This window comes from Bactrocera neohumeralis, chromosome 4 (genome assembly GCF_024586455.1).
Source record: "Bactrocera neohumeralis isolate Rockhampton chromosome 4, APGP_CSIRO_Bneo_wtdbg2-racon-allhic-juicebox.fasta_v2, whole genome shotgun sequence".
NCBI lineage: Eukaryota > Metazoa > Arthropoda > Insecta > Diptera > Tephritidae > Bactrocera > Bactrocera neohumeralis.
The window spans coordinates 10564575-10590461 of NC_065921.1; the positions used below are offsets into that span (position 1 = coordinate 10564575).

General features: G+C 34.4%; 1 protein-coding gene across 2 annotated transcripts in view; it reads left to right on the forward strand.

Annotated features, from left to right (window-relative positions):
• The window catches only part of LOC126757413 (uncharacterized), a 171176-nt gene that overhangs the window by 3450 nt on the left and 141839 nt on the right, over positions 1 to 25887 (forward strand). The window contains exon 2 of one of the 2 annotated variants that reach the window (XM_050471314.1): positions 3580 to 5843. In XM_050471314.1, coding sequence (XP_050327271.1) covers positions 5759 to 5843 — 85 coding nt within the window. In that variant the 5' untranslated portion in view covers positions 3580 to 5758. Of the gene's footprint in view, positions 1 to 3574; positions 5844 to 25887 lie in introns of both variants that reach the window. The other variant, XM_050471313.1, reaches the window with a different exon arrangement.

Genomic DNA, 25887 nt, shown 5'->3' on the forward strand with positions numbered 1-25887 from the left:
ATAAGGTGTTTAGTTTTTGCTTTTCTTGCCGTTTCTAAGTTTATTTGTATACTTAATAAAAGCACGTTGGTTGCCAAATGGTCTTAGCAATACTCTAAGTTACCGTTAGTTTACAATCTCTTGGGTTTTCAAGCCTTTTGTAATGCAGAAATGTTTTCATTTAAAGTAAGCTAATATTAGTTATGTCTATAATAATTATTAAAACACTGTTACAAAAACTATTATGTGCTTCGTAATTTTCATAAAAGAAATTACTCTTTCACTTGCTTAAAGTTTATTGTGCGCCACTTTCGGTTTGTACTTTTGACTCCCAACTCAGCGTGGCCAATTTATTTATTCAATGTGCTTTTTCAAATTCTACTCCCATTTTTTACTCGCCCACTACTACTCAGCGGAAATTTATGCGTCTGCTACTGTCACTATCTCATACTTTGCGCTTTGCTATTCAACTTTTTGCTGCTCCTGCTGCTGCTGCTGCTGATCTTCAACTTACGAATTTATTTGCTGCTCTGCTTTTTTCCTTCATTCCAGCTATTTCTACTTGAAGTACTTTGCAGATTGGATTTTTGCCAAAGTGAAGCGTGTAAGCTGGCACTGCGTAGCAGTTGACCGGGTTATTTGAATATTAACCGCTACATATAAATATATAAGCTTAGTTACGAGGAAATTTTTTCAGACAAATGTATACATATACATATATATATGTGTGTGTATGTGTGCGTGTTTGTCACAAATTCTCTTTATGTATATGGTTATGGTTTGCATATCTAAAACGCAGAAAAAATTAAGCAAAAGTAGTCGCCATGCACTCGTGGGCGGTAGTCTTCAATAAAAGGCGCGACTTCAGCATAAATTTGAAACATAATTGAGTTACACGATACCAAGCCAAGCCAAGCGCTGGCGAATTGGCTGAAATGCTAATTTTTTGCTCAAGTGTTGCGGGTTTGCATTAAATATTCCAGTTGCTGGCTGCTTGGTGCTAAAAATCAAAAAAGTGCTAGTTGCAGTTCGTTTTTTCGAATTAAAGGATATAAATTGACCAATGTATATTTATTCAATATCTTTTTTCAAGAATTTATTTAAACTTTTTATTTAATTTTTTTTGTAAGTTATAAAGATTATATCACGAGTTGTCTTTTATAAAATTATGTACAATTAAGTACTAGCCTTTGTTTCCTTAGTAGTGACGAAAAAATTTGCCTTAAAAGTATTTCTTCTGACTAAAATTCGCTACAACTTTTTTTCTTGTTTTTCTCGGGAAAAAACGAATTATTTTTAAGAGAAATTTTTAAGGATCACACCAAGTATGAAGTTTGGAAAAAACTAATTTGTTTTTCAGAAATTTCAGTACATATACTTTTAATAAAACCCTACAAGAATTTTAAAGCAATATTCAAAATATTTTTTGGTTACAGCCACTTATTGAGCAAATTATTTTCAAGGAATTTTTTGCAGTATCACTCGAAGGCAAATGGTCTGACCGCTATGAAATATTTGATATATGTTCTGTTCATGATATTGGGTAGTGTGTTTTCGTATTTTGTCAATAGATATCGTTGCAGTCGTACATCTACCTAGTGCTACCAATCACATTGTGTAACACCATATAGTGTTGGAGAGGTGAGATTTTAGGCTTCATTTAACAAAAAAATTCGGTGAAGTTGAAAAAACAATTACAGTTGTTCAAAAATGAGTGAAAATACTGAAGAAATTCGCTATTTTCTGAAATTTCTGAATTAAAAAGGGAAGAATGCCACGCAAGCCATCAATGAAATTTGTGAAGCTTACGGAGACGATGCTGTATCAGTTCGTGTAGCACAGCAATGGTACGCTCACTTTCGTTCTGGAAATTGCGATGTGAAGGATTTACACGGATGGAATAATGTCTCTAAGAGAAAAATGGCAAAAAGTGGTACATATTTGTTTATTACTCATTATTATAAATATAAAAAAATAAGTTAATATTTGATTACAAAAACGAAGAGTCTTTTTCGACTACCATATACCATAAAAGGCTAAACCATTTTTTTATCTTATCTCACTTCGATTTTTGGCAGCTTAAAACCGACAAAAGGTTTGAATAAATTGCAATTTCTTTTCAACTACAGCTCATTGTACGAACAATATTTTCCAATATAATGATTCTTCTTGGGTTTCGTCTTCTTAACTGAACTGACTGTGCGTGTATGTATTGTATGTTTTAATATTTTTCGATATTTAATAGAAACGAAAGCTGGCCAACACATTTACCATAACGCTACTGTCCTTTAGAGTTCGGTTGTTGGGAAAAGTTTTACGTTTTAAGTTTTCAAAAACACACAATTTTTAATTTTGAACAACGATAAACTCGAGGGTCGGGATTTTTTAGATAATTTGTATGAATATGGAACTATGATTTCACTTGTGTAATTTGTGTACTGTGCAATTTTATGGGTAGAAAATAGGGTCTTTTGCCGGTAGCTCTCCATCAACTCTGATTTCAGAAGTCTGGACCGCCACAGTGGTCTTTCAAGCGTAACCGACTGCCATCAAGGCAGCAGTAGATATACCGAAGTGCAGCTTTCTTCAAAGAAGTGAGCATTCTCTGATAGCAGTAGATTTGAGCTTGCTGACTGTGCGTTCAATATTGGTTAAGCAATGCATGATCTCATTAATAATAGCTTCAAGGTTCTTCCATATTACACTAGGAAACTGAAAATGAGCTTGCTGGGGAGAGCATCCTTTCTGCAATTTCAATTCATTAAAAGCGAGTCAGTTTTCCAATGTGTTATTGTGTTTTTGCATTGGCCTTTTGAGCATTCAGTGAGCTTAAGCAGCGCTTTTCCATCAGAAATTGTGCGACTGTGATATCATTGTGTCACAGAGTGAACCGTAAGAGGATTTTTGAACATCTAGCTCTTAGCTTAGCCCACATCGCCGCAATTGTAGGTATTCTGACTGAACTAAGCGACTAAATATTGTGTCGTCCGCGCTATTTTCCAAAGCTGTATAGAAGAAAACGAGTTGGAATCACTTTCCAATCCACTGCCCGGCTTTTCCAAGACTGATATTGAAAATCTTCAATATATGGCTATTTGGTGGTCCACTTTTAGCAGCTTATGAGTAACACACTAAACAAATGACTATTCAAGTGAGATCCATAGATTTTGGATCAACCCTACGACCTAACCTATCTTTACTCCAAATATGCAAAGCTTCGTCACTAGTTGAAGGTTTGATGTTTTCTACAAAATACTTTAATGAGTTTTGGTTAGCCATTATTTGGTTTTTGGATATGTAAAAGATTCATTCATTACAAATGTTCTACTAGTATTAAACAAATAATAACTAACCAAAATTCATTTAGGTTTTGTAGTTATATCTTTATTAAAAAAAAATCAAGTAAATCTCTAGATCATAAGATCATAGTTTTTTCAAAATTATTCCAGCTTTTTACGAGAAAAAATATTTCAATTGGAAGATAAATATGCAGGAATTAATCAGCTGCTGTTAACCAAAAATACTACCTTTTACTATAAAACATAATAAAATTAAATATTTTATTTTAACTAATCAATTCCAAATTTAATTCTAGTGCAGGCGCAATATCACAAAAAAACTGTGAATGATTTATTTCAAAACATTTGAAGCCACTGAATAAATTAAGCACATAAGTAACGGTGGATTCCCAAGCGTAGTAGCAAATAATTGACAAATTGCAGCAAAAAACAAATCAGCAAATGGAAAAATTTTGTGCAAATTGCAAAACTGTGTCAACTGCGCCATAAAGTATGCAACGAGCAAACTAAAATCAGCACAAATACACACACACACACACATACGCGTGAAGAGATAAATGCAAACAGTTGACGAGAATCCCCAAAGGTCAGATAGAGTGAAATTGCGCGCGAAAAATTCGACTGATTATCAGCGATGCAAATGCAAGCGGCAACACACAGTTGCTGGTATTTGTGCGGGTGGGAGTAAATTGAAACTGCGAAAAAGTTAGTGGAAATTAGAAGAATGGAAAAAACATAAAAGTTGAAAATAATAAAAAATTGCAAAAAATAAGAAAAAAAAAATAAAAATAATTCAACAAGAAAGCAAAAAACTAAAATTTTAATGATAAAAAGATATTAAAAAAAAATAAAAATATCGTACTTTGAACCAAAATTTTTTTTTAAATAAAAAAAAAACTAAAATAAAAACTAAAAACAAATTAAAACAACAATCAGAATTAAAACAACAAAAAATTCATAACAAAAATCAAATACCGGAACAGAATAAGTAATCGAGCTGCATGTTTCAGCCAAAACTAAAATATTTTTTCTCGCCCCTCAATCGCAAGCTAAACGCCAAAACGTGCAGCAAGTGAAGTGAAAGCCCAAAGTGCGCGACAATTCGGAATAAAACGCTTGCAAATTATGCACAATTGCTCGGGAATTCAAATAACGGGCAACCGCACAAAAAAACTGAAAAATTTGCCGATTATAAAAACAATAAAAAACAGCAAAAAAACAAAAAATCTAGTTCAGTGAGTTGTGAAAATGCTTTGGCAAGCGAAAACTAGTGAAATTGTGCTGACTGCGCTAACTACGCGCTGCTGCAATAGCACAAACAACAACATTGTCGGGCTGCCATAGACATTGCGAATTGTCGCCGCCGCGAAAACAAAACTACGCACGCGTGCGTTTGTCGGTTGCATACACAAGTGACTGCGACAGCATAACGGGAACGTGAACGAGAACGCGCTTAGCATAAATAAAATATTCTCGATAATTTCGATGCATGAAATTTGAATGAGGCAAGCGTACAAACAAAAAATACTAACACATACATACATACATACAAACTAACAGAAATATTTTTGTGCTAGCGTATGTGCGTGTTTGTGCCACTGATATGACTGATATGTTGTTGTAAAGTAGTTGTTGTATGCAACATTTCAACATTTCCCAAAACTGAAACTGACAGTAGCGACAACATTTCGAACAAGTGATAACGGAAAAATTACAACAACAAAAACTCATTTGCAAACAGCTAACACATGCACTAAATGCGCTTGTGTATGCGTATGTGTGTATAGTAAACGAAAGCAGCTGCCAGCGCCGCACGAGTGACTCACCGCTTGCCAAGCAGCGCACAAGTTACCGTTAGAGCATATTAATAATGCGCATGTTTGCATATATTTGCAGAAAAATGAATAGAGCGTTGAAATGTAGCAGCTGCTGCTGAAATATGGCCAGCTGTAAACGTGTGTGAGCGACCCGACACAGTCGTTGTCATAAAAGCGACATTTGAAATACAAAAAAAAAAAATCTAAAAATAAACGCAAAAATTATTGACATTAAAATTTCATAGCGCACATGCAAAATGCTAAAAATTTCAAATCGTTGCAACAGTGTCAATGCCGTGCAAAATGTAAACAAGCAAATCGCTTTTCCCTCGCCTAACAACAGTGAAGCGTTACGCTTGACCTCTCCGCTGACCATGTCAACAAGCAACTACGTAGTGTAAACCAAAAAGTTGCAAGTGAGCTAGACAAACAAAACGGTAAATAAAAAAGCTGAAAAAGTTTTGCGCTGAGCCACGAGTGAAAGTGAAAGTCGAAGTGCAAGTTCAACAGAAGCTGCAAATAATTGAAAACCTTGAAAATAAATTAATTGAAATAAGCTGTGAGTGCCGCTAACGCCCAGTTTGTTGAAGCGAATTGTGTTTGAGGAAGTAGCAGGGAAAACATATTTGAGATAATCAAAAAAGTTAAACATCAGCAGTCAACATGCTGCCGCAGCGTTGCCTCTGTGGCAACAACTTGCTGCGCATCACCATGATGGTAGTGTTCGGCTTGGCAAATCTAAATAATGGTGAGTGCAAAATAATTTACTTTTGTTTAACATTGTACGAATTTGTGTTTTAGAGATGATCTTATATTATATAAGCGATACATATATATTTCAGAAGTAATATATTGTGTACCAAATAGTTGTATATTGAAGGTCTTGAAAGTTTAAGTGAACAGCAGAAAACTTTTTTTGAATTGAACAGTTTTATAAAATTACTAATAATACTCCTTTTGTAAAATTATGTACAATTTCCTTATACTAAAATACTTTAACTGCTTTAGCTTTCATTCAAAATTTGAAATGAAATTATAGTATCTCTAATCGCATGAAAAGATAGTATGAGCAGAGATAAGAGTGTTATGTGTTTATTTTACTTTGTAGTTGTTATTTTAGCGACGAAAAATATTTCTAAAGTAATTTTGAAAACTGCTGTCGGGTTGGTTGTTGGTAACCAATTATATATCAGGTACTCTTCTGGTTCTTAACCAGTTATTTAACAGTTTCTATTCCGTTTTTTACCCGGTTATATATCAGGTTCTGTTCCTATTCGATTTTCGTTTGAGTGGTGCTTTTTGGTAATTTAGCGGCAACATGCTATATATAAAAGTATAATTTTGAATTTGAAAAATTATGTTTATTATATTTTGGGATAGAAACTCTTAGCGGCTAACTTTATCCTTCAAGAATTAGAAACACGAGCAATCATTAATTATATCAACCAAATACATATTAGTGCAGAAAATAATAATACAAAAAATTCAAATAAATATTGTTAAACTAAAAAATTTATTCAGAAAATTGAAAACTAAAACACGAATGTCAAACCCTGCTAATTGATTAAATTTTTTTTAATATTTTTGTTAGTAATGGTTAGCGCCAGAGCGCCTATTGATAAAAAACAATCTTTTTTTTACGAAGTAAGTTTTTTCAATGTGATGAGACACTTCAATAATCACACGATAGTTAAATCGATGCTCAATCCTGTTAAAATTTTTAAACTTCTATTTTTAATTCAATATAAAACCAATTTTCAAAAATGTTTTTACTGAAAAATTTCGTTATACGCAGCATTTCCATCATATTACTCATACGCACTGCAGCACAATTAGTTGAAGCAGACAAATTATGTTTACAAAGCATAAAAAATTAGTTAAAGAAACTAAAAAAAATTAATGCAGTGCTATTAATATAATCAGCATTTAATGAGCGCCGAAAAAATCCTTCTGTATACCAAGAAATACACCTATCACACAGCTTAAAACGATAAAGCGACTTAATCAATTCATAATAAATTGCTTACGGAAAGGTGATTAACTGTGATTAACGGAGATCTAATGCTAATATTTGCATATATTAAGATCTTAGTATATACCTTTTTTACGCAAAAATCGCATTTACTTTATATCAGCCAAGTTCGCAAGGTTACTCATACGCACCGTCGCACACAGGCAATATTAGGTTTGTTATTATTAAATCGTTATTGTTGGATCGGATTAGGCTTTAATAAGCAAGATGTATGGAAATATGAAATTAAAAAGTAAATTGATATGTAATTATACAATTAAGGAAAAGGTTAAATCTGTAGCTGAGAAAATGATGCCACGAATAACTTGGATATTTTGCAAGCGTGCTTGGTACAGAGAATTTTAAGAAAATTTAATAAAAATTACCCTGATAGAGAACCATTGGAACCGTGAAAGTCAGCATAAGATGGTTTGAAGGATCAGTACAAAAAAACTTTTACTTACGTACCAGTTAAGACAGGGGTAAACACCATAGCTTGTCTATTAAGTATAACATACACTAAGGGAATAGTAGAAACAAATTTTAAAATAAGATATATCCATAAGGAGATAAATTTCCATTTTACAAAAGGTTCTAAAGGCTGATTCAAAGCAAGTTCTTGTATAAAAATTTGCTACTATATATATAAAATATCAAAATCGGTTACTTCGACAACTGTCGGCAATATTTCTAACAAAGCAGCTTATATTTCCCTTAATGTTATTTAACCCCATTTAAATTAAAACAAAATTAAATAAGAAATATTTAAAATTGGAAAAAACAAAGAAAATTCACTTGACTAAAACCAGTAAGGCTTGGTACCATGATATGAATAGAACCTTTTATGTACTGTATAATCAGTAAATTGCTATATTGGCTAAATTAAATGCCACTGCATTCAAAATAATTGCAGCGGAAAGCAAATTCTTGATTTTATTATTCATTAGACTAAAACACGGACAGCTACGCTGCATACTAAATAATATGGTGATTTTCAAGGCAGAGCTACACTAGCTCATAGAATCCGCACAACAACAATTTGCGAAGCATTGAGCAAATTCATTCACCACAAATTCTCTCTTTCATCTAATTCTCGAACACTTAAAGTAATTAAATGAAATGGCAGCACACAATTATAAGAACATTGACGCACATGAGTGAGTCCTTACACACACTCCTACATACATACACAAATATTTGGAAAATTTCTTTAAACTTGTTGTGCTGAAAGTTTGGCATTTCAGGGTCATCCACACAAGCTCATCCAATAAAGAGAAGCTTCACAAAGAAAGAAAACCGAATTTCGTACGTAGCTACAAAGTGAAAGTGAAATTCTTGCTTGTTGTTAGCAGCTGAATGAAAGTTCCGAAATAAAAATGATTGAAAAACGTGTCGTTGCGGCGCCAACTATATCGATTTGCTTACCTTGAAGGTTAATGCTTTCAGGAAAACACATTTCCCAGACACAAAGCAACAACGGAAGCAACAAACACATACACACATACGCACTATACAAAAATGAATAAATTGCTTCGAGCGGGAGTGCACTGTGGGTGGGGTGTTGAGCGGAGTGCAAAGCGTCTAAATTTTCATGTCACTGTGGGCGCTTCTGTGTCAGCTGTCACAGCGCGCCAAACTATGCAGCTGCCAATAAAAGTCAAACTTTGTAAGAGCGTGATGGACGTGCAGAGCACATGATTTGCTGGGGCATCAAGTTGGAAGAATGCGCAAAATACCAAACAACTTGGAATAAAGTGGGAATGTGCAAGAATTTGCTGCTGCAGCATACACATGGCAATGCTGATGTGCGCAAAATTTGAATGGAAGAAATTGGAAAATTGAAAAACTTAGACTAAACTGAACATAACTACTTTCACAATATAATTCTTCCTACTCATCAGTTTGCTTTGTATTTTTTGAAGTTTGGAAATTTTGCAGTGAGGTTTTTTTTTTTAACGTTTAAAATTTCTTCACGCTTGAAATGGTATCGGCTTGAGTATTGTGTTTGAGTATGAGTATTGGATTGGTGGGTATCATATCCAGTTGGCATGAAATAAAAAACGTTGGCGCTTAAAAAAATATATTAGAATAAAAATTCTAAGGCATAAGTCACTCTGAATAAAAACGATAAAAATATTTTTTTAGCAGGGTTGCCAAATTTTGGCACATTTTAAGTCTTAATAAATACTAAGATATTAAAACAGCACAATGCGGTTAGCGAGCTTATAGGGCTTAAGATAGTTAATAGCTATAATATTTTAGTGGAAGGTTGCCACGTGTTTGAAAATCTTAGTAAAAAAAATTTTTGTTAGCAGGGTTGCCACTTTTGTGCAGATTTAAAGTCTAAGTATATGATAAATAATGAAAAAGAGTATTGTAGTTACCGCGCTTATAAGTCATAAGAGAGCTCATAGCTATATTATTTTAGAGGAGGGTTGCACCCTGTTTAAATATGCAGCTTTGTAAAACTTGATAAAAGAACGAATTTTTAATATAAGAATAACATATTGTCTATAACATATCGAAATGATTATTATGATGACACTTAAAATTGAAAATATTTTCTGAAAATGGTTGCCACATTTAAAAAAACTATTTTTCAATTAAATTGATAAAAAGGAGTTCACTCGATTTAGAGAAGTACTTAAGCGCAAAACCTACTAATAGACCATAAAATATTTAAAGAAGTGTTGTGTCTGATACGTTTCTGAAAATGGTTACCACCTGTCTAGAAATTACTAATTCAATTAAGATATACGATATTGTTATATAATTAAGTTTGTGCGAGAATTCGAAAATAAAACTTTGTATGAAGATATAAAGTTAAACATATTACTTTAGAGTTGCCACCTTTTAACAATTTTTTTTTAAATAATTTGATAAAATAGAATAACTATTACGGATATGAAACGAAAGAGGTTTAAAAGATAATAAAGTATATTATTTGGCAATGGTTGCCACTTGACTGAAAATTGTCATCGTATATACATACATACATACATACAGATGCTACGATGTATAATATATGTATATAATTAGAGTGAACTTAAAAGCTTGTTGAAGCAGATGTAGATACATAGTTCTTAGCAACTTAACGAAAACTAAAGTAGAAGAGAGTTGCCACATTTTTTTAATAAAAAAAAATTTTAAATAAGACAGAAGAAAAAGCAACATAAAATTTGAGTAATAAGTAGTATTAGATTGAAAATATTTTTATAAAGGGTTGCCACATGTTCAAATTATTTTGTATATTATCAAATGAATAAAATAATTAAGTCTTATATGAAAGCGTAGTAATATATTGTTGATGCCCAAATAAATAGTTGACTTGGGTTAAGCAGTTTACGTGGGGGTCTCCACTTGTCAGAAACGAGTTACATATATCATTCGCAGCACCCTATTTTTATGGTTTGATAAATGTCACTGAAACATATCTCAAAGACTTAGCCGTCCTTTTTTATTTTATGGTTTACGATACAACCAAGTTAGCTTCGCTTCTACATCTCGTAGCTCTAAACACACAAATTCTTGTTTTAGCTACTAAGAAGCTACCTCTCCCTTCTAAATATACCATACATGATTTATCGTTAAAATGCCAACGTGCTTCTCAAAGCCTTGACATTTGCTTCGACGTTGACATCTTAGACGCACACCAATGCACACTATGCGTTTCAACTACTTTGAAATTTACTGTCACAACATTTTATGGCGCACCTGAGCACACTTTCGCAAGACTATAAGTCACAAATAATTTTAAGAAATATGTGCGGTATGAAAATAAAAGAAATAAAGAAACTTGTAATAAAGCTGACAGAAAAATTGCCAGTTCACACGTACTTGCCACATCCTGAATTTATGACTGGCAGTCATATATTATCCGCTTTTCAGTGCGGTGATGAGGCCAATAACAATTTTTAATATTGCAACAACAGTAAAGTCAATAGAAGGCTTTAGAAGTCAACGTGGATAAGTGGACGAAAGAAGAAAGTAAAGTGAGGGCATAAAAATGTATTGAGAAATTATGAAAACTGGAAAGAAAATAAAATTAAGCGAAAATAAAAGCATACAAAATGTACATAATGTGTATATGTGTGCATGCGCTTTTCGTGTGTATTGTGTATGCAACACATATATGCTGTTGTGAGCAAATATAGAACGAATGTTCAACAAACCGCAAATTCGTTTTTGTCTTCAATTTCATACATTTTATTGTTGCAGTACGAATTTGTTGTTGTTGTTATGTGGTTTCCAAATAATTGTGTATGTAGACATGCGGCAACTGACTTCCTTCACTCGCTTTCAGGTTGTGTTGTTGTACATACAAATGCATGTGTACATATATGTATGTATGTGTATATATGTGTGTGTATATAAACATTTATATATATGTGTGAATGTATTGCATACACATGTGTGTATGAGCGTTTCGAAAACGTGTCAACGTCAGCAATACCGCCAATAAATAGTCGCAGCAATTGGCTACGGTAAGGTTTTGACGATTTCAAATTGCTAGGGGCAAAGCATACATACAGGCGCTCAAACACACAGGCACAAAAATACACAAAAAACTTCACACTCACACATACATACGCTGTACACGAATTTTCTCAATATTTTCATACCTTTTCACTCAACATACACATTCACACTTATTTTGAGAGCAATAACTTTTGTGTGTTTGTGTGTCTGTGTCATGTCAAATAGTGTTTTGTTCATCGTGCCGATTGCCGTTGTCATCGATTTGAAGCAAACGGCAGTTTTCAGCACTTGATTCATCATAGTCACTCACGTCATGAGTTGTGCGCCCTTCGGCGCATTGTCTGTCTGTCTATTTGTTGTCAAATAGCAAGTGCTTCAACAAGCGCGCCTAGTTGTAGGCTATTATTTTGGCATTTTCGTCTAGGTTTGGGTTCGTTTCGTTTGTTATGCCGCTTTCATTTCGCTGTTGTGAGTGCTCTTTTTTTATTATTCGTCGACTTGCCACTTACTGTGTTCGCATTTTATTACCACTTTTGTGAGCGTGTTTCTGTGTAATTTTGATTTTTGTGTCATAACTTCAAGATTCGGCACATCAACACATTTTGACAGCCATCTCAAATTCCCTTCCATAAATTGTTGGTTTGTTGTTAGTTGTATGTAAGTATTGTTGTTGTATATGTTAGTGTACGGGGTGCATTAGGAAGCCTATATTCGCCTGTAATTTACAATCTTTCAGCTTTTTGTATCTGCAAAATATAAATTCACATTATTTCGGTTATTTGCAGAGAGTAAATAAAATTGTCTGATTGTCTGTTGGTGGCACAGTTATCAAGGTTGCTTCTTTCATTATCGAAATTGAGAATGGTTTGAGGGCAACGTGTATATGCAAAAAATAATGGGTTTTCCATGGAAAGAGTAAAAGAATTTAAAGTATGACTTCAATTCCTTTTTTCGTGACAAAAAAAAGTGGTTGCTTTGGGATCTTTCTCTCTAGCAAAAAAACTTGGGAAAATGGATAAGAAGCATGCTGTTTACAATAAACCAAGAAATAAATGATTTACTTAGGTGCGCAACCTATATAGACAACAAAAATTTTGCTTACTTTCAACCCCTCAACTTGCTAAGAGCTTGTTCGAAATACCAATAAAGCCACATATTTCTTATACAAGTATCTTCATGCTGAAAGATATCTGAAATGTATGTTATAGAAGCCGATACGTCTCATATCCTTCTGTATTCCTTTTCTTCTTCGTTCGAAAGGAAACTAAAATTTTTCAATTTATTTCCACTTCGCTTCTAAGTCGGTATCTAGATTGCGAATTTTGATGCCACGATTCACTAAGCGGTCGAGGTAATTCCACCAATCAGCTGTCTAAGCGATGAACTTTTAATTTTTAATATTTCAAATTTCATTCCTTATTTATGAGGGCGTTCAACCAATTTTTTACTCAAAATAAATTTGAGGCCACTTTCGTATATGCGGTTCCTCCACAGGTTACTAGGAATTGTTTTTGGACAAATTGAAACGGCAAATATACCAACTACTAGAAAGCTGTACTAAAGGGTAAGCCATATTTTACTACTACAACCTTTTCGCATCGTTCTGGCAACTTGCCGATTCTACTCGAAAAAAGACTACGCTGGATTAGCGGCCAAGAGGTCATAAATCATGTAAGAATCGCCCCAGTAAGGGATTTCTGAAAGACCAGATCAAATGTTAGTTGAAAGCTCTGAGCTATAAGGCGGTGGAAACGAAGCTTCCCTTCTGTTTTCCTATTAATTTTTAATCGGTCTTGCAACATGAAGACGATCTTTGTCATCATCAAAAATTATTGCCTTGCAACTAGTCACAAATTCAGGAAGTTTTTCCAAGCTATCGCTTCAGTTTGATGAATAAATGTCCATAGCTATTCTCATTAAAGGTTTCATCTTGTTCTTAAACTTCAAGAACGCTGGTCTCACCGAATGGTGAACATTACCTTGGCATCATTAATATTCGGCTTTGAAGCTGATTTGGCTGGTTGACAAGATTTTATACATACATGATTTTTTTCGTTGAGGGTTGCCGTAATATAACCATTTTCCATTACCAGGCGCAATCCTTTGCAAAAACCACTTAATTTTTCAACTTTCTATCATATCCGACAAGTAAGATCGTCTTTCAATTTTTTTTTACTTTAGTTCATATGACACTCAATTTCTATACTTTTGAATGTATCCAGCTTCTTTGAACGTTTCGGCATGGCTATTGAGATACTTAAAAAGAATCTGCTAGGTCTTCTTGCATTTGACAACAATATTCATAGGGCATTGCTTCCAGTTCCTCATCTTAAAACTTTATTGACCAGTCAGGAAGTTTTCATCTTCGAAGACACAATCACCTCTCACCTCTTTTAAATGGCGCAAATCACTTTTGACACGTTTGCTCAGCTAGAGTATATTTATTATAAATTTTCTACAATGAATTCATTTTTTATAATTCAGAAAAGAAGAAAAACAATCCCGAAAGTTACTATTTTAGACGTAAGGTTCAAAATTTAATTTTCCAATTGCTATTACTAGTCACCCAAATTTACAGATTTTTCTCCTTTTTGAGTTTTTTTGTAGGGTTATTTGATAAACAAGGTCTTATTAATATTAACGCGCTCTTAACATGAGATATTTGTGCCAAATTCCCTTCGAGTAATTTTCGAAAAAGTAATGCCAAAAGAGCACGTTTTGTTGATGCCATCGAATAATGGTTTTTAAGAGATTATTGTTTATTTTCAAAATCTTTCAATAGATATATTAAAAGAAGAGGATGGCATATAGTCTAAATGGTCAGAGCAGTCTCACTAAAGAGAATCAAAACAATTCATGATATACATAATTCTATAAACGATAATTCCTTTAAATTTTTCACTCAGAGAGGCAAACAAGAATTGTATAAGCATTCAGTTGCGAATTATTGACCGTTGATGAAACTAGTGTACAATGATTTTGTTAAAGCATAATCCCATCATCTGCCTCATGCTTGGAAGCAGGAAGGAAAGCGATAAGGTAAAACATGTTTTATGTTCTCCTTCAATATCAAATCAGTATATAGCAAGAGCTTTGAAGGAGATTGAGTGCACTTTCAGGCGCAGGTGCTCCTGTAAAAAGGTAAATAATGAATGCAATTTCTATGTTACAATAAACTGCTTCTCTATAGAAAATATTTTATTTATATTTATATATTAGAATAACCTAATCTTGGTTTAAAAAAATCCACACGCTGCCAGATTATAATCCCACAAACTCATTTTAAAAAGAAAAAATTTTCCTCACTTAAGATTCTGCAATAAAATGTGAAATTTTCTCGACTGATGCCTATCAGCTGGCGAACATAAAAGCCGCCAATTTTCTGCGATTACTTTGAGGCCATAAAATTTTTACGAACTTATGAACTCACTTTTTTCTGATAAAATTCAATTTGCACACACATAACTGTATCTGAGACCAAACAAGCGATGCAAAACAAAAATATTCTTCCTTCACAAGTAGAAACCAGCAAAAACAAAAATGCCGTATGCATTTTAGACATTTTTTCAACGCACACGCGCCGTGAAATGCCTGGGAAACCCCACTTGCTCAGCTCTTTGCGTTTGGCGATAACTCAGAACGAGAACGAGATTCCTTCACAGATATTGCTAGTACCTTGTCTAACGCGTAATTTTATATTCTTTTGTGAGAGTGTGTGCACACATTTTATATTTTAAGCAGCAAAAGAGAGAAAAATTTATGAAAAAATTAATGCTATTTTACGAGCAGCTAGAAATAATCTTTTATCAAAGCGAGCAAACACCACAGCCTTGCCCCACGCAGTCCCACCCACACATTGTACACACACATTGTTTGCTGTGTGAGTCTGAAGGTCAATGGCGAACGCAAAGGTAAAACACGGCGAAGTCATTGCCTAGCAATAAACGCGTGATATGGCAAAGGATGTATATGTGTGGGTGTGTCAGTGTGCCTGGAAGTTGCGAAGCAAGCATATAAAATGCTGTAAAAGAACTTTAAGCTGCTAGCCGTGAAAAGTGTGGTTGTGGGTGTGAGCCTGTGCTTGCAAATTCATTGCCAGCTGCCATAATTGTAGCAGCTTGCTGAAAAATCCGCTAGAATTTTATTTCGCCGCTGAAAAAGTAAAAAATATAATTTATTTGCTGCAGCTTGATTTATGAGCAGCTTATTTGTTTTTTTAGCAAAATAAAAAGGACTAACAAAAATGTGGCAAAAATGTAAGTGAAAGCGCAGCAACAACTCAGGCGAAACAGAGTGGGCACAACATGGATGAGTTGACAGCTGAAATGCTCAGAAATAAAGAGATAAAAGACTGACATTGCTACTGTCTTGAGTAAAAAGCGCTTCTATCTCAGAAGAGGCTACTTTGTGAGGAGTCTAATTGTGAAAACACAGCCAGAAACATGCTCCAAATGATATTTAACGGTACATGGCACCTACTGCGCCAGACAATTTTCGCAATAATTTGACTGTTTTCTTTCGAAAAAATTACTTGCAACTTTTATGCTTCATTTATATAACTAAATACAATTACATTCGTTCTGTTTGACAGCGTCTACCAAGTTCAGGACTTGCAAGAGCTGGACTTTGCTTTCCTGCTGAAAATACTTGCCTTACTGAACCATAATATAGAACAATGGAGTCCGTTTCTGACACTTTCATTTGTCTGTGCCTGTGTTTGTGTGTGTGCGCTTTATGATTGTCTGTTTTGCGTTATTATTGGCAGTTAATGCGCCAGACGTATTTCATTAGCCAGCGCAGCAGCCAACAGCGCGACCGCCATATAACGGTGTCAAGTGTGATAAATTGGGGATTTTTTATTTTTTGTGTTTTGTATCGATGTTTTATTTTCCGCCTCTCTTAACTAAGTGGCTTTATTTGGCTCTGCTTTTGTGACTTTATGACCTTTCATGAAGGCGTCAAGTAAAATTTGATAAATCGTTTGCCGTTTTCAAATCATAGTGCAAATTTTGCTTTTTCATTAGCCGCCGACAAATTACACTTCAGTTGCGGATAAATAAATGATTTATTACAAACGCAGTGAGTGGCGAGATTTCGAGTAGTTACTGACCCCTCTTTTAAAAAGGATATAAGAAGGAGCGGTGGTGTTGAGTGTGAGGAGCTTTATTAGATGTGGGTATAAAATATTTCTTGAGTGAGTTTTAAGTTTGAGAAATATCATTATTTAATTTGGTTTGACTGATTATGGTTGTGGTGGAATTTATATGTATTTATATTGAAAAATTGATGGAAAGCATTCTTAAGATATAAAAGGAAATTTTAAAATTATATTGAGACATTTCTTAATATATTTTGGAAATCGAGTTTTACATGATCAGCAAAGAAATATCGAGAATTTTAACGGCACCGACGCTATAATACTCCACAAAGCAGCAGTTCTTTCAAGGGTATAAAAGATCTTATAATAATATTGATCGTTCCGTTTGTATAACACCTTTTTGCTATAGTTATATACAGCTACATATAGTCCAATAGCGACGGTTCCGACTTAGATGCTCTTCGGAGAAAAGAACGTATGCAAAATTTCAAATCAATATATATTTTCAAATCTATCAAACTGAGGAAAGGACTATAAGCGAGCTATTATATACAAATAGTCGTCCGAACAGATAGATATGGCTGAAGGGTTGCAGACGTTTTCTTCTAGGTGACAAACTTAATATAGCAGTTCAGAGTTTAAAAAGCGGCCATCCAAGTTTTATCTCGTTTCGTAAAACTTGCATTGTCGCAACATCTTTTGGGCATATACGACTATCACACTAATATTATTATAAAGTTTATGAGTGTGTATGTTTGTTACTTCTTCATGGGTAAACGGCTAGAGCAGTTTAAATAAAGATTTGCATGGGGTAAGCTGACACTCTGGTCGAGTTCACACTCAAAATTGGTGTGCCTGTCATAAGGATGCGTAACCTGGACGCGCCCAGACTGTTCAACGGCACTAGGTTAACTACCACAGAGCTAAGGCGGAGAACCGTAATGTTGTTTGCCGAGATGTGCTGCATTACAATGATTTCTAGCTCTCTACGACCAGATACAAAAAAAATAATTCCACAAACATAATCAACTCTCCCGTTCTGTAAGTCATCAAAATTTTATAAACTGATGTTTCTGATATTAAAAATTAAATTATTTTGCTTCTGAAAATGTGAATAGTCATTATTTTTACTGTTAACACACAATTTATTTTCTCTAACAAACAGCTGGCAAAGCTAGTAATACACATATATAATCCAACTCATCTATAGTCATCAATATTTAGCAATGAGAATATGGGAAAAAAGTTCACATTTGGATTAAAGAAAAAGTGGCCTACAAGCGAAATGCAGACCGTTATTTGTAGACATTTTGTAACTCATTAGAACGGATTTACGGATACAGTCTGTCTATACTAAGTCCGCCTTCAAGAAAATTAGACATGCATATATTGAGTCTTTAAGGAACCTGTTCTCATTCTTAACTTTATGATTATATTTTAATCAATACTATGAAAGGGTAAACACTTTTTTTGATTTTGGTGACCTTACTATTACACTTTGATGACCAAGATAGCTTAAAACTGCCCGACCAGAACAGAGGAGGTCTGTTTACTGAGGTAATAATAAAACCAATAATATTTGTCTTGGTATCAACTATATTTGAAATGAATTAGCACCACTTGCTAAATATATTGTAGTATGTTTGAGGAATGCCGATTTCCTCTCGGTCTATTTCGTTTCACATGGGGAGTGTGGGAGATACCTCAGAAAACTAAGTGAAACTAGTAATGTTCATCTTTGTGTTTTTGTTCGTATGAAAAATTAATAAAATCAGACTTCCATACGCATTTGATTTTAATATTAATACTTCCGTTACTGCGCAATATACTTTCCTGGCAAATCTAGCAAGAAAATCAGTTCATAATTTCACTTACTAAAAATACTGATTTCAGGCATTAAAATTTTTATTGGAAAAGTTTTGCAAACATCTCTAACTGTTTCTGATGTCCTGAACTTAACCCGTGCTTTCTTGAATGAATTTCTTTCACTGCAGTTTTTTTTCATTTCCACAGTTCACCACCAGTCAACCATTTAGTTGTTAATAAAACATTTAAACATTTTTCTGCCACAAACAGTCACCGCACTAAATGAGTTTTCGGTAACCATTTGTGGGTGTGTGTATATGTTTACCGTGCTCAGCTGCTGATCCCAAACGAGTAACTATATTTCTTACTAGTATATACTATAGATTTTACATGTACCGTACTAAAGTGAACCTAGTAATTCCTTTTCAGTTGAAGCAGAACTGCAGGTGAGCTCAGTAGAGAACCACAAACACATACATAAATGTATATTTTATGTATGTATATTTGTAAGCGCAGTCGTGTACCATTTGATATACATATATGTATGTATATAGTTGTATATTTGTAAAAAACTGGCAGTGCTGGCGCTGGCTGACACTGTCCTTTGCCTGTCATTTCAGTGTCTTTAACTGTTACAGTTATCTTAAAATTGCTCGGACAATTTCCTTTACGTTTTGCCACATTCGTTACGGAGCGCTCTGCTGCTGATTTATTCATATACATACATACTTATTTTATAGAATTGCTGGAAAGTTTTCTGTGTAATCCCCAGAAGGTGAACACATACATATATGTATGTATACATATGTATATATTTGGGTTGAAGTTTATTGCATTTCGGTGATTGTTGTTGTATTGTAGTATGGTTGTTGTATTTCGATTATTTTTTTATGGCATTTCGGTCGTTGTTGTTGTCTTTCATCAATTTATTTTTTTTATACTTTTTGTTTTTTGTTGTATTACGGTAAATATTGTTGTATTTCAATATAATTTGGTGTATTTCAGCGATTGTTTTTGTATTTCAGTAATTTTGGTTGTAGTTGTTGTTGTTGTAATTTAGTAGTTGCTTTTCCGTAATTTTTGCAAAATTTTTATTGTTGCTATTTTATTAGTAATTTTTGTTGTATTTTATTTTTTGTTGTTGCATTTTGTCACCCTTCTACATGCACGTGCTTGAGTTCCATTTAGTGGAAAAGTCAAATGGACAGCAAAAAAGCGAAAAAGAAGACAAGCAGGACAGACAAGCATGCAACGGACAGCTGAAAAGTCATGGCGGGGCAAATAACTTGCACGTGATTTTCACTTCACTTTCATTTCATTTTTATTTTTATGCTCGCAGACTGAAACAGCGCTAAATAATATTGAAAATGCCGTTGCTCACTATGAATTATTTTCTATAAGCATTTTTTGCTGCTCGCCACTGTATTAAACCTTGCAACTCTACTTGTATTTGCGATGTTGTTGTGTTGTGCTGTTTTTTTTTCGATGTCTTGTATTACTTTTGTGCTTTGTTTTTGCACTTCAAATTGCTAGCAACATTCCGACACGCAAAATTTAATTTACTGCTCATCAGCTTCTCCACTCGCTGCCCTCCACCCCGGCTTTCATAGATTCTTTCCTCGCAGCTAAGCTTTTCCGTGTATTTTGACTGACCATTGCAATTTTGTTTCAGCATTTTATCTGATTTCTAGCTTGGCGTTGTTGTATTTGCAACTCACTCGCAGTTTTCTCGCTTTTCCTGAAGTGATTTTCTTCAATTTCAATTTGCTGCCAGGTCCCTTCGCTTGCTTTGTGTCTTCCGTGAAAGCACTAAATATCCAGCATTTACGATGACCCAAATGAAATTCAGAAGTGTGAGTGTGAGTTTGTACTCACACACATGCATGAGTGCACTAGTATATGTGTGAGTTTCTTATATGTGTGTATGTGACTTTTCCTTAAATGTGTATGAGACTGTCCTTACATGTGTAGGTGTTCAAGTAATGTGTTCGCTTGTGTAGCAGTGCCCGTTTGACATGCTATCTTCCACTTACTTCTGATCAAGTGAAGTTTGTTCACACCACACACACACATACACAAACCCCACTTTGAAGTCTGTCACGCACGTTTGCACACACATACACACATACTCAGGAATATACAGTTGGAATACAATGAATTTTTTAGTTCTATTATTATTAACCGAGAAGTCAAAAACAGAGACGTGATGCTTGGCGAGTGCCAGTGTGTCAATGTATAGGATATATATGTACATATGTTTGTACGAATATATGTGTGTGTGCGTGTTTGCACTTTCTGTTGCCAACGGGAATGTGCCAAATATGTGAGTGTTTACTTCACTGGGAACTGCAAGTTTGTACCGACATATGTAAGCAGCGCTTTAAGTGTGTGTGTGTGAGTGCGCTCTCGACCATTTGTAAGTGTGCTTGAGCAGCCAAGGAGCCGAGGAGCTGCAGCGCCAGCAGGAAACGGTGATAAGCGTAGTTGATGCAGGAAAAGCACGCATTGCAGCAGTTGAGCACATATGACGCCTCATATGAATTTATGTGTGTCTGCACATTGCTCTTCACAAATATAACTGCACAAATATATATACATATACGCACAAGCGTGTGTATGCGTTTGCTTATTTTAATAATAGAAATTTATATGTGTCAGCGCATATTTGCTAGCTTTTGGTTTAGTCAAGTGTGTCAAATAGAAATTGGAGCACGTTGCTGATGTGTTATTGTAATAACTGTACCCATTACTGTTGGCGCTATTGGCTGCTCCGCACACGCACACACATATGCATCTACTTGGTTGGCCCTGTATTAGTATGCTGCAACAATAACAGTAATTTTACTGTTTGTTTTTCAATATCCTCGTTACTGCTTATTTACATACACGCTTTTTGCTACATAAATACATATGTGTGTGGTATTGAATACTAAGCAGGAAGCCGCACAAGCATACACACACAAAAGTTTGTAGAATTTAGCAGGAATACTGCAAAATTCAAATTTGCTGAAGTGCTCTATTAAATAAAATTAAATTCAATTATCATGTTTGTCACATCTGTTTGAATATTTGAAAATTTTGCGAATAGCGTTCATACTAAACGGTTTATGTGTGGCACAAATAAGGAAATATAATGCATTTCCATTTAAAGAAAGCAAATTCGCTAAAGGGTTTTCTAATTTTTGGCATTAAGGTAAAACATGGAACATTTATTTTTCAAAATTTTCACTCGACCCTTATTTTTAGTGAAAAGAATGCATAGCAAAGCTTAAGTTACGGTTCATGTGTAGTCCGCATCGATTTCAAGAGGATTACTTTAAGGCGCATTGCAGTTTGTAGTCATATTTCTTTTGCTAAGCATCAAGTGCATATGCTTCTCAAACGACTTATAGTTTATTTCATATTATTTAAACTACACGCAGTCGATGACTCACAGTAAAGTAAAGTTAAAACCAAAGTCGTTTAGGAAAAACCGATCGTATATCTAAATGAGTATTGCTATATTAAAGAAAATCCAAAATAGTGCCCGATGTAAGCAATACTAAATAAATTGAAGCAAAAAGCTTGGACAATTTTCGTTACAAATTTCTGAGAAAAAATTATTAATTTTTTTTCAAAGGCGCCTTTTCGAATGTTTCATAAATATTGCAAAAATTAAGCCTTATCATACTACATTTTTCTAGGCATAAAGCTCTCCGGAAGAACCAATAAAATTTTTGAAGTTTACGGAGACGATGCTTTATCATTTCATGTAGAACAACTACGGTTCGCTCGCTTCCGTTATGGAAATTTCGATGTGAAAGAATTAACACGATTCTTTGCTGAAACGAAATGAAATCGCACCACTTCTGAAGCGAACCACTTCTGAAAAATGTGCGAAAAAGATCATATTTCAAACGAGAAACAGGAAAGAGAACTTTCATCAGGACAACGCTAAACCATACATACTTCGATGACTCGGAAAAAGTTGAGAGAGCTCGACTGGGAAGTTTTGATGCATCCACCATATAGCCTTGACCTTGCACCATCGAACTACCATTTGTTTCTGGCAATGTAGAACTCCCTTAATAGAGTAAAGTTGGCTTCAAAAGAAGCCTGTGAAAATTACTTGTCGCAGTTTTTCGCTGAGAAACCAGAAAAGTTTACACTGATGGAATAATGATAAATATTAACATAGATTTTAGTTTTCTCAGGATGTTAGCATACCAATGAGAAGAATTTAATCGCTTTTAAAAGTGATAGGACTCTAATACCCTTATATATCTGTCAATTGTCTTTAAAATAATATAGGCTTTTCAAACATACGATACATACTGCACGAACAACGGTATTTTACAACGCATGAATTAAAATGGGTGAAAGCAGCCTTCATATTCCTTTAATTTCCATATTGACATAAGTTAAATACATATATTATTTGTTATGTTAGTTGGAGAAAGAATAAAGAGAAGAAACAGTACTCTATAATAATGAAGCTTAAAATTCGAGGGGTATGGCATTTTCCAAAATGAATAAAAAGCAATGAAACTTACTCTCTAAAGATGTAGTTCTCGACTGAGTTCTACATCTACTCTCCGAAAAAATGGAAATCTTCCATAAACGTGGTAAGGTATCGTTTTACTTTGTACCATTTAGCATTTATATGAATGCTTTATTTGCGAGAGTTGTAAAGTTGTAATAATATCTTGTCGGTCTTATTTAACCCAGTTATCAAATAAAATCTCCGTTTTTCTAGCTTAAGTATACTTGATTTTCAACACTTTAAGGAGTTATTGTAAATTCCAGAAATCAAATGTTTTTTTGTTTTTGTAATATATTTGAATATTTGCCCATATTGGAGCGTCCTCCAAGCTGAGAATGCAGCCATCAAGATAGCAGTATATTTGCTGCTCCGGATTGCGGCTTCCTTTAAAGAAGTAACTATTCACTCAGATAGCTGTTTGGAAGAAGATGAGGTGGAAACAACTCAACACTTCCTTCTTGACTATCCCCCGTTTGTCAGGTCAAGACTTAAACACTTGGAAGCGCATATCTTCAGACATCAAATTTGTATTGGCTACAAAACATTTTGCCAATCTGTAATTTTTATTTTTTTTGGCCTCACAAAGGATTACATATGTATATTAGTCCACGTGCGATCATCGATCAGCCATCTTATCTAACCTAAGCCAACCTAATATATTTCAAAATATTTGAAATTGATTCGATAAATAGTTTCGGAGATAATGCTTCCAAAACTTTAAACGATTTTTTTCGGAACGCGGTTTTCACATTCGATGGTGACTTTCTTAGGCATTTTATAGTTAACGAAGAAACGATACTTGAGTAATAACATGATTAATATAGTTTTCGATGTTTTATTTTAAATTGTAAAATTAAAACTATTTTCAAAAAAGCTTGTAGATGACACAAAATTAATTTCCGCAGCGTTGTTCGATAATTTGTTGAACAACCTGGTTGTTTTCTTTGTTGTTAGCTAAATGTAGTATAACATTCTCAACAAAACGTGATGAAACAATTACGGTGAAGCGCATAACAAAAATAAAAACAACTTCTTTTGGTATTAGTTATGAATGTAACGGTACATGCCCACGCACACACATATGTACACATATGCATACATACTTACAATTATTTGTGCAACAGCTTGCATATTGGCTTTTCGTGCAAATAATAACAACAAAAACAATTGTAACAACCACACACATATACTAGCGTGTGGCAAACAGAAAAGTTTTAAACAAAAACAACAATTTTATCAACATTTTGCGCTATTACAATTTAGCATTTATGCACATGAAAGTTTGCATGCATGTGTGTGTGGGGAATTTCAATACCACACACAGGCATGCAATATGTATAACAGAAAGTCTGCGAATAACAACACGCTGAAGGCGACGGCGGAGGCAACGCATGTAACTGTCAACAGCAAAATGTTGGACAAACCATATACAAACATACACACATACATATTGTGGCCATGTGAGTGCAACAGTTCTCTCCGATATGCATGCCACATGCACATTTATGAGCATATAAAATTTTACGGCAGCGCAATTTTATGGTGGCAACATTCCGAAATGCTTTTGTATTAGTTCTTTGATTGGTTTGTGAACAACTTCCAATGAACTACAAAACAAATTGTTTGTCTAACAACAACTTTACTTCGCCGCATGGTCATGTTCGTATGTATGCGACGAAAATATTAGCACAACGGAAGTTTGGTTGCCGCACATAATAAATTTTGTAGTTGGTTTAGCATGGTGGGCAATTGCGATGTGTCACCATTAAATTGTACAACAACATTTGCATAATTGTGTAATTGTGGCATTTGCAATTGTAGTTGCTTAAATGGTCGCGAAATTGTGTGTAAACCACAAAGCAGACAGACAGTCGCTTAGTAGTTTGCGAACATTGGCGTCCAATGTTTGTTGCAAGGCAAATATACAGTTGTAAAGGAAGACATTTATAGTTGCCAGTATTTTTAAGTCGTGCCTAACATAAAATATGCCAGCAACTGCACAAAGTAATCGTGTTGAAAATGTTTGTGTAGGGTTTTCTCTAAATTTAGTCACATTTGGTAATTACTCATGAATTTTTTCACTTATACCTTAAAGCTTAATAGGAGGACAGGATTTCATTAAATTTGATCACATTCATAATTTGTATATCCGCACTCTTTCAAGTCAGAAGAAACGTACTTTAACAAATGATGATTTATTTTGAAAATTTTTGGATACCCTTGATTCCGTACCATCTAATCAGGAGGGATATTTCAAATCCAAAAAAAAATATTTTTTTATACTTATATGCTTTATAATATAGGCAATGATCGATAGTGATCGACGGACCAGTAAATGAATAAATGAGCATCATCCCCCGACCTCAACATACACACCACACTAGTACACAACATCGGCTCAGACTCACAACACTGATACGCAACCTTCACCACACTCACCATATCATCACTTACAATCCATATTATGCACAACTCATGAGAGTACCACACATCAACACTGCGGAAAAGCTCCTTTATAGTGTGGGATCCCACCGCAAAGCATGTTTCTGGCTTCATCATCCCGGACGCTGCCACAGAGGGGACTAGTACGTCGGTCAGCTAATTGCTAGCTACCCCTTTATGCCCACGCACCCAGATCAGGTGCACACGGCTGCAAACTGATAGACGATTCATCATTCCTATACATTCCTCCACTAAAAGCGATTTGACTTCATAAGCTGAGATCGTCTTTAGTACCGTTAGATTATCGCAAAGCATAGTGATACGCTGGTTGCGATAATTGTGCTGGAGATTGATTTCTGCACACTGACTTTTAGCAAATACTTCTGCTTGAAAGACTTTTAGCAAATACTTTTGCTTGAAAGATGCTCGAAAAA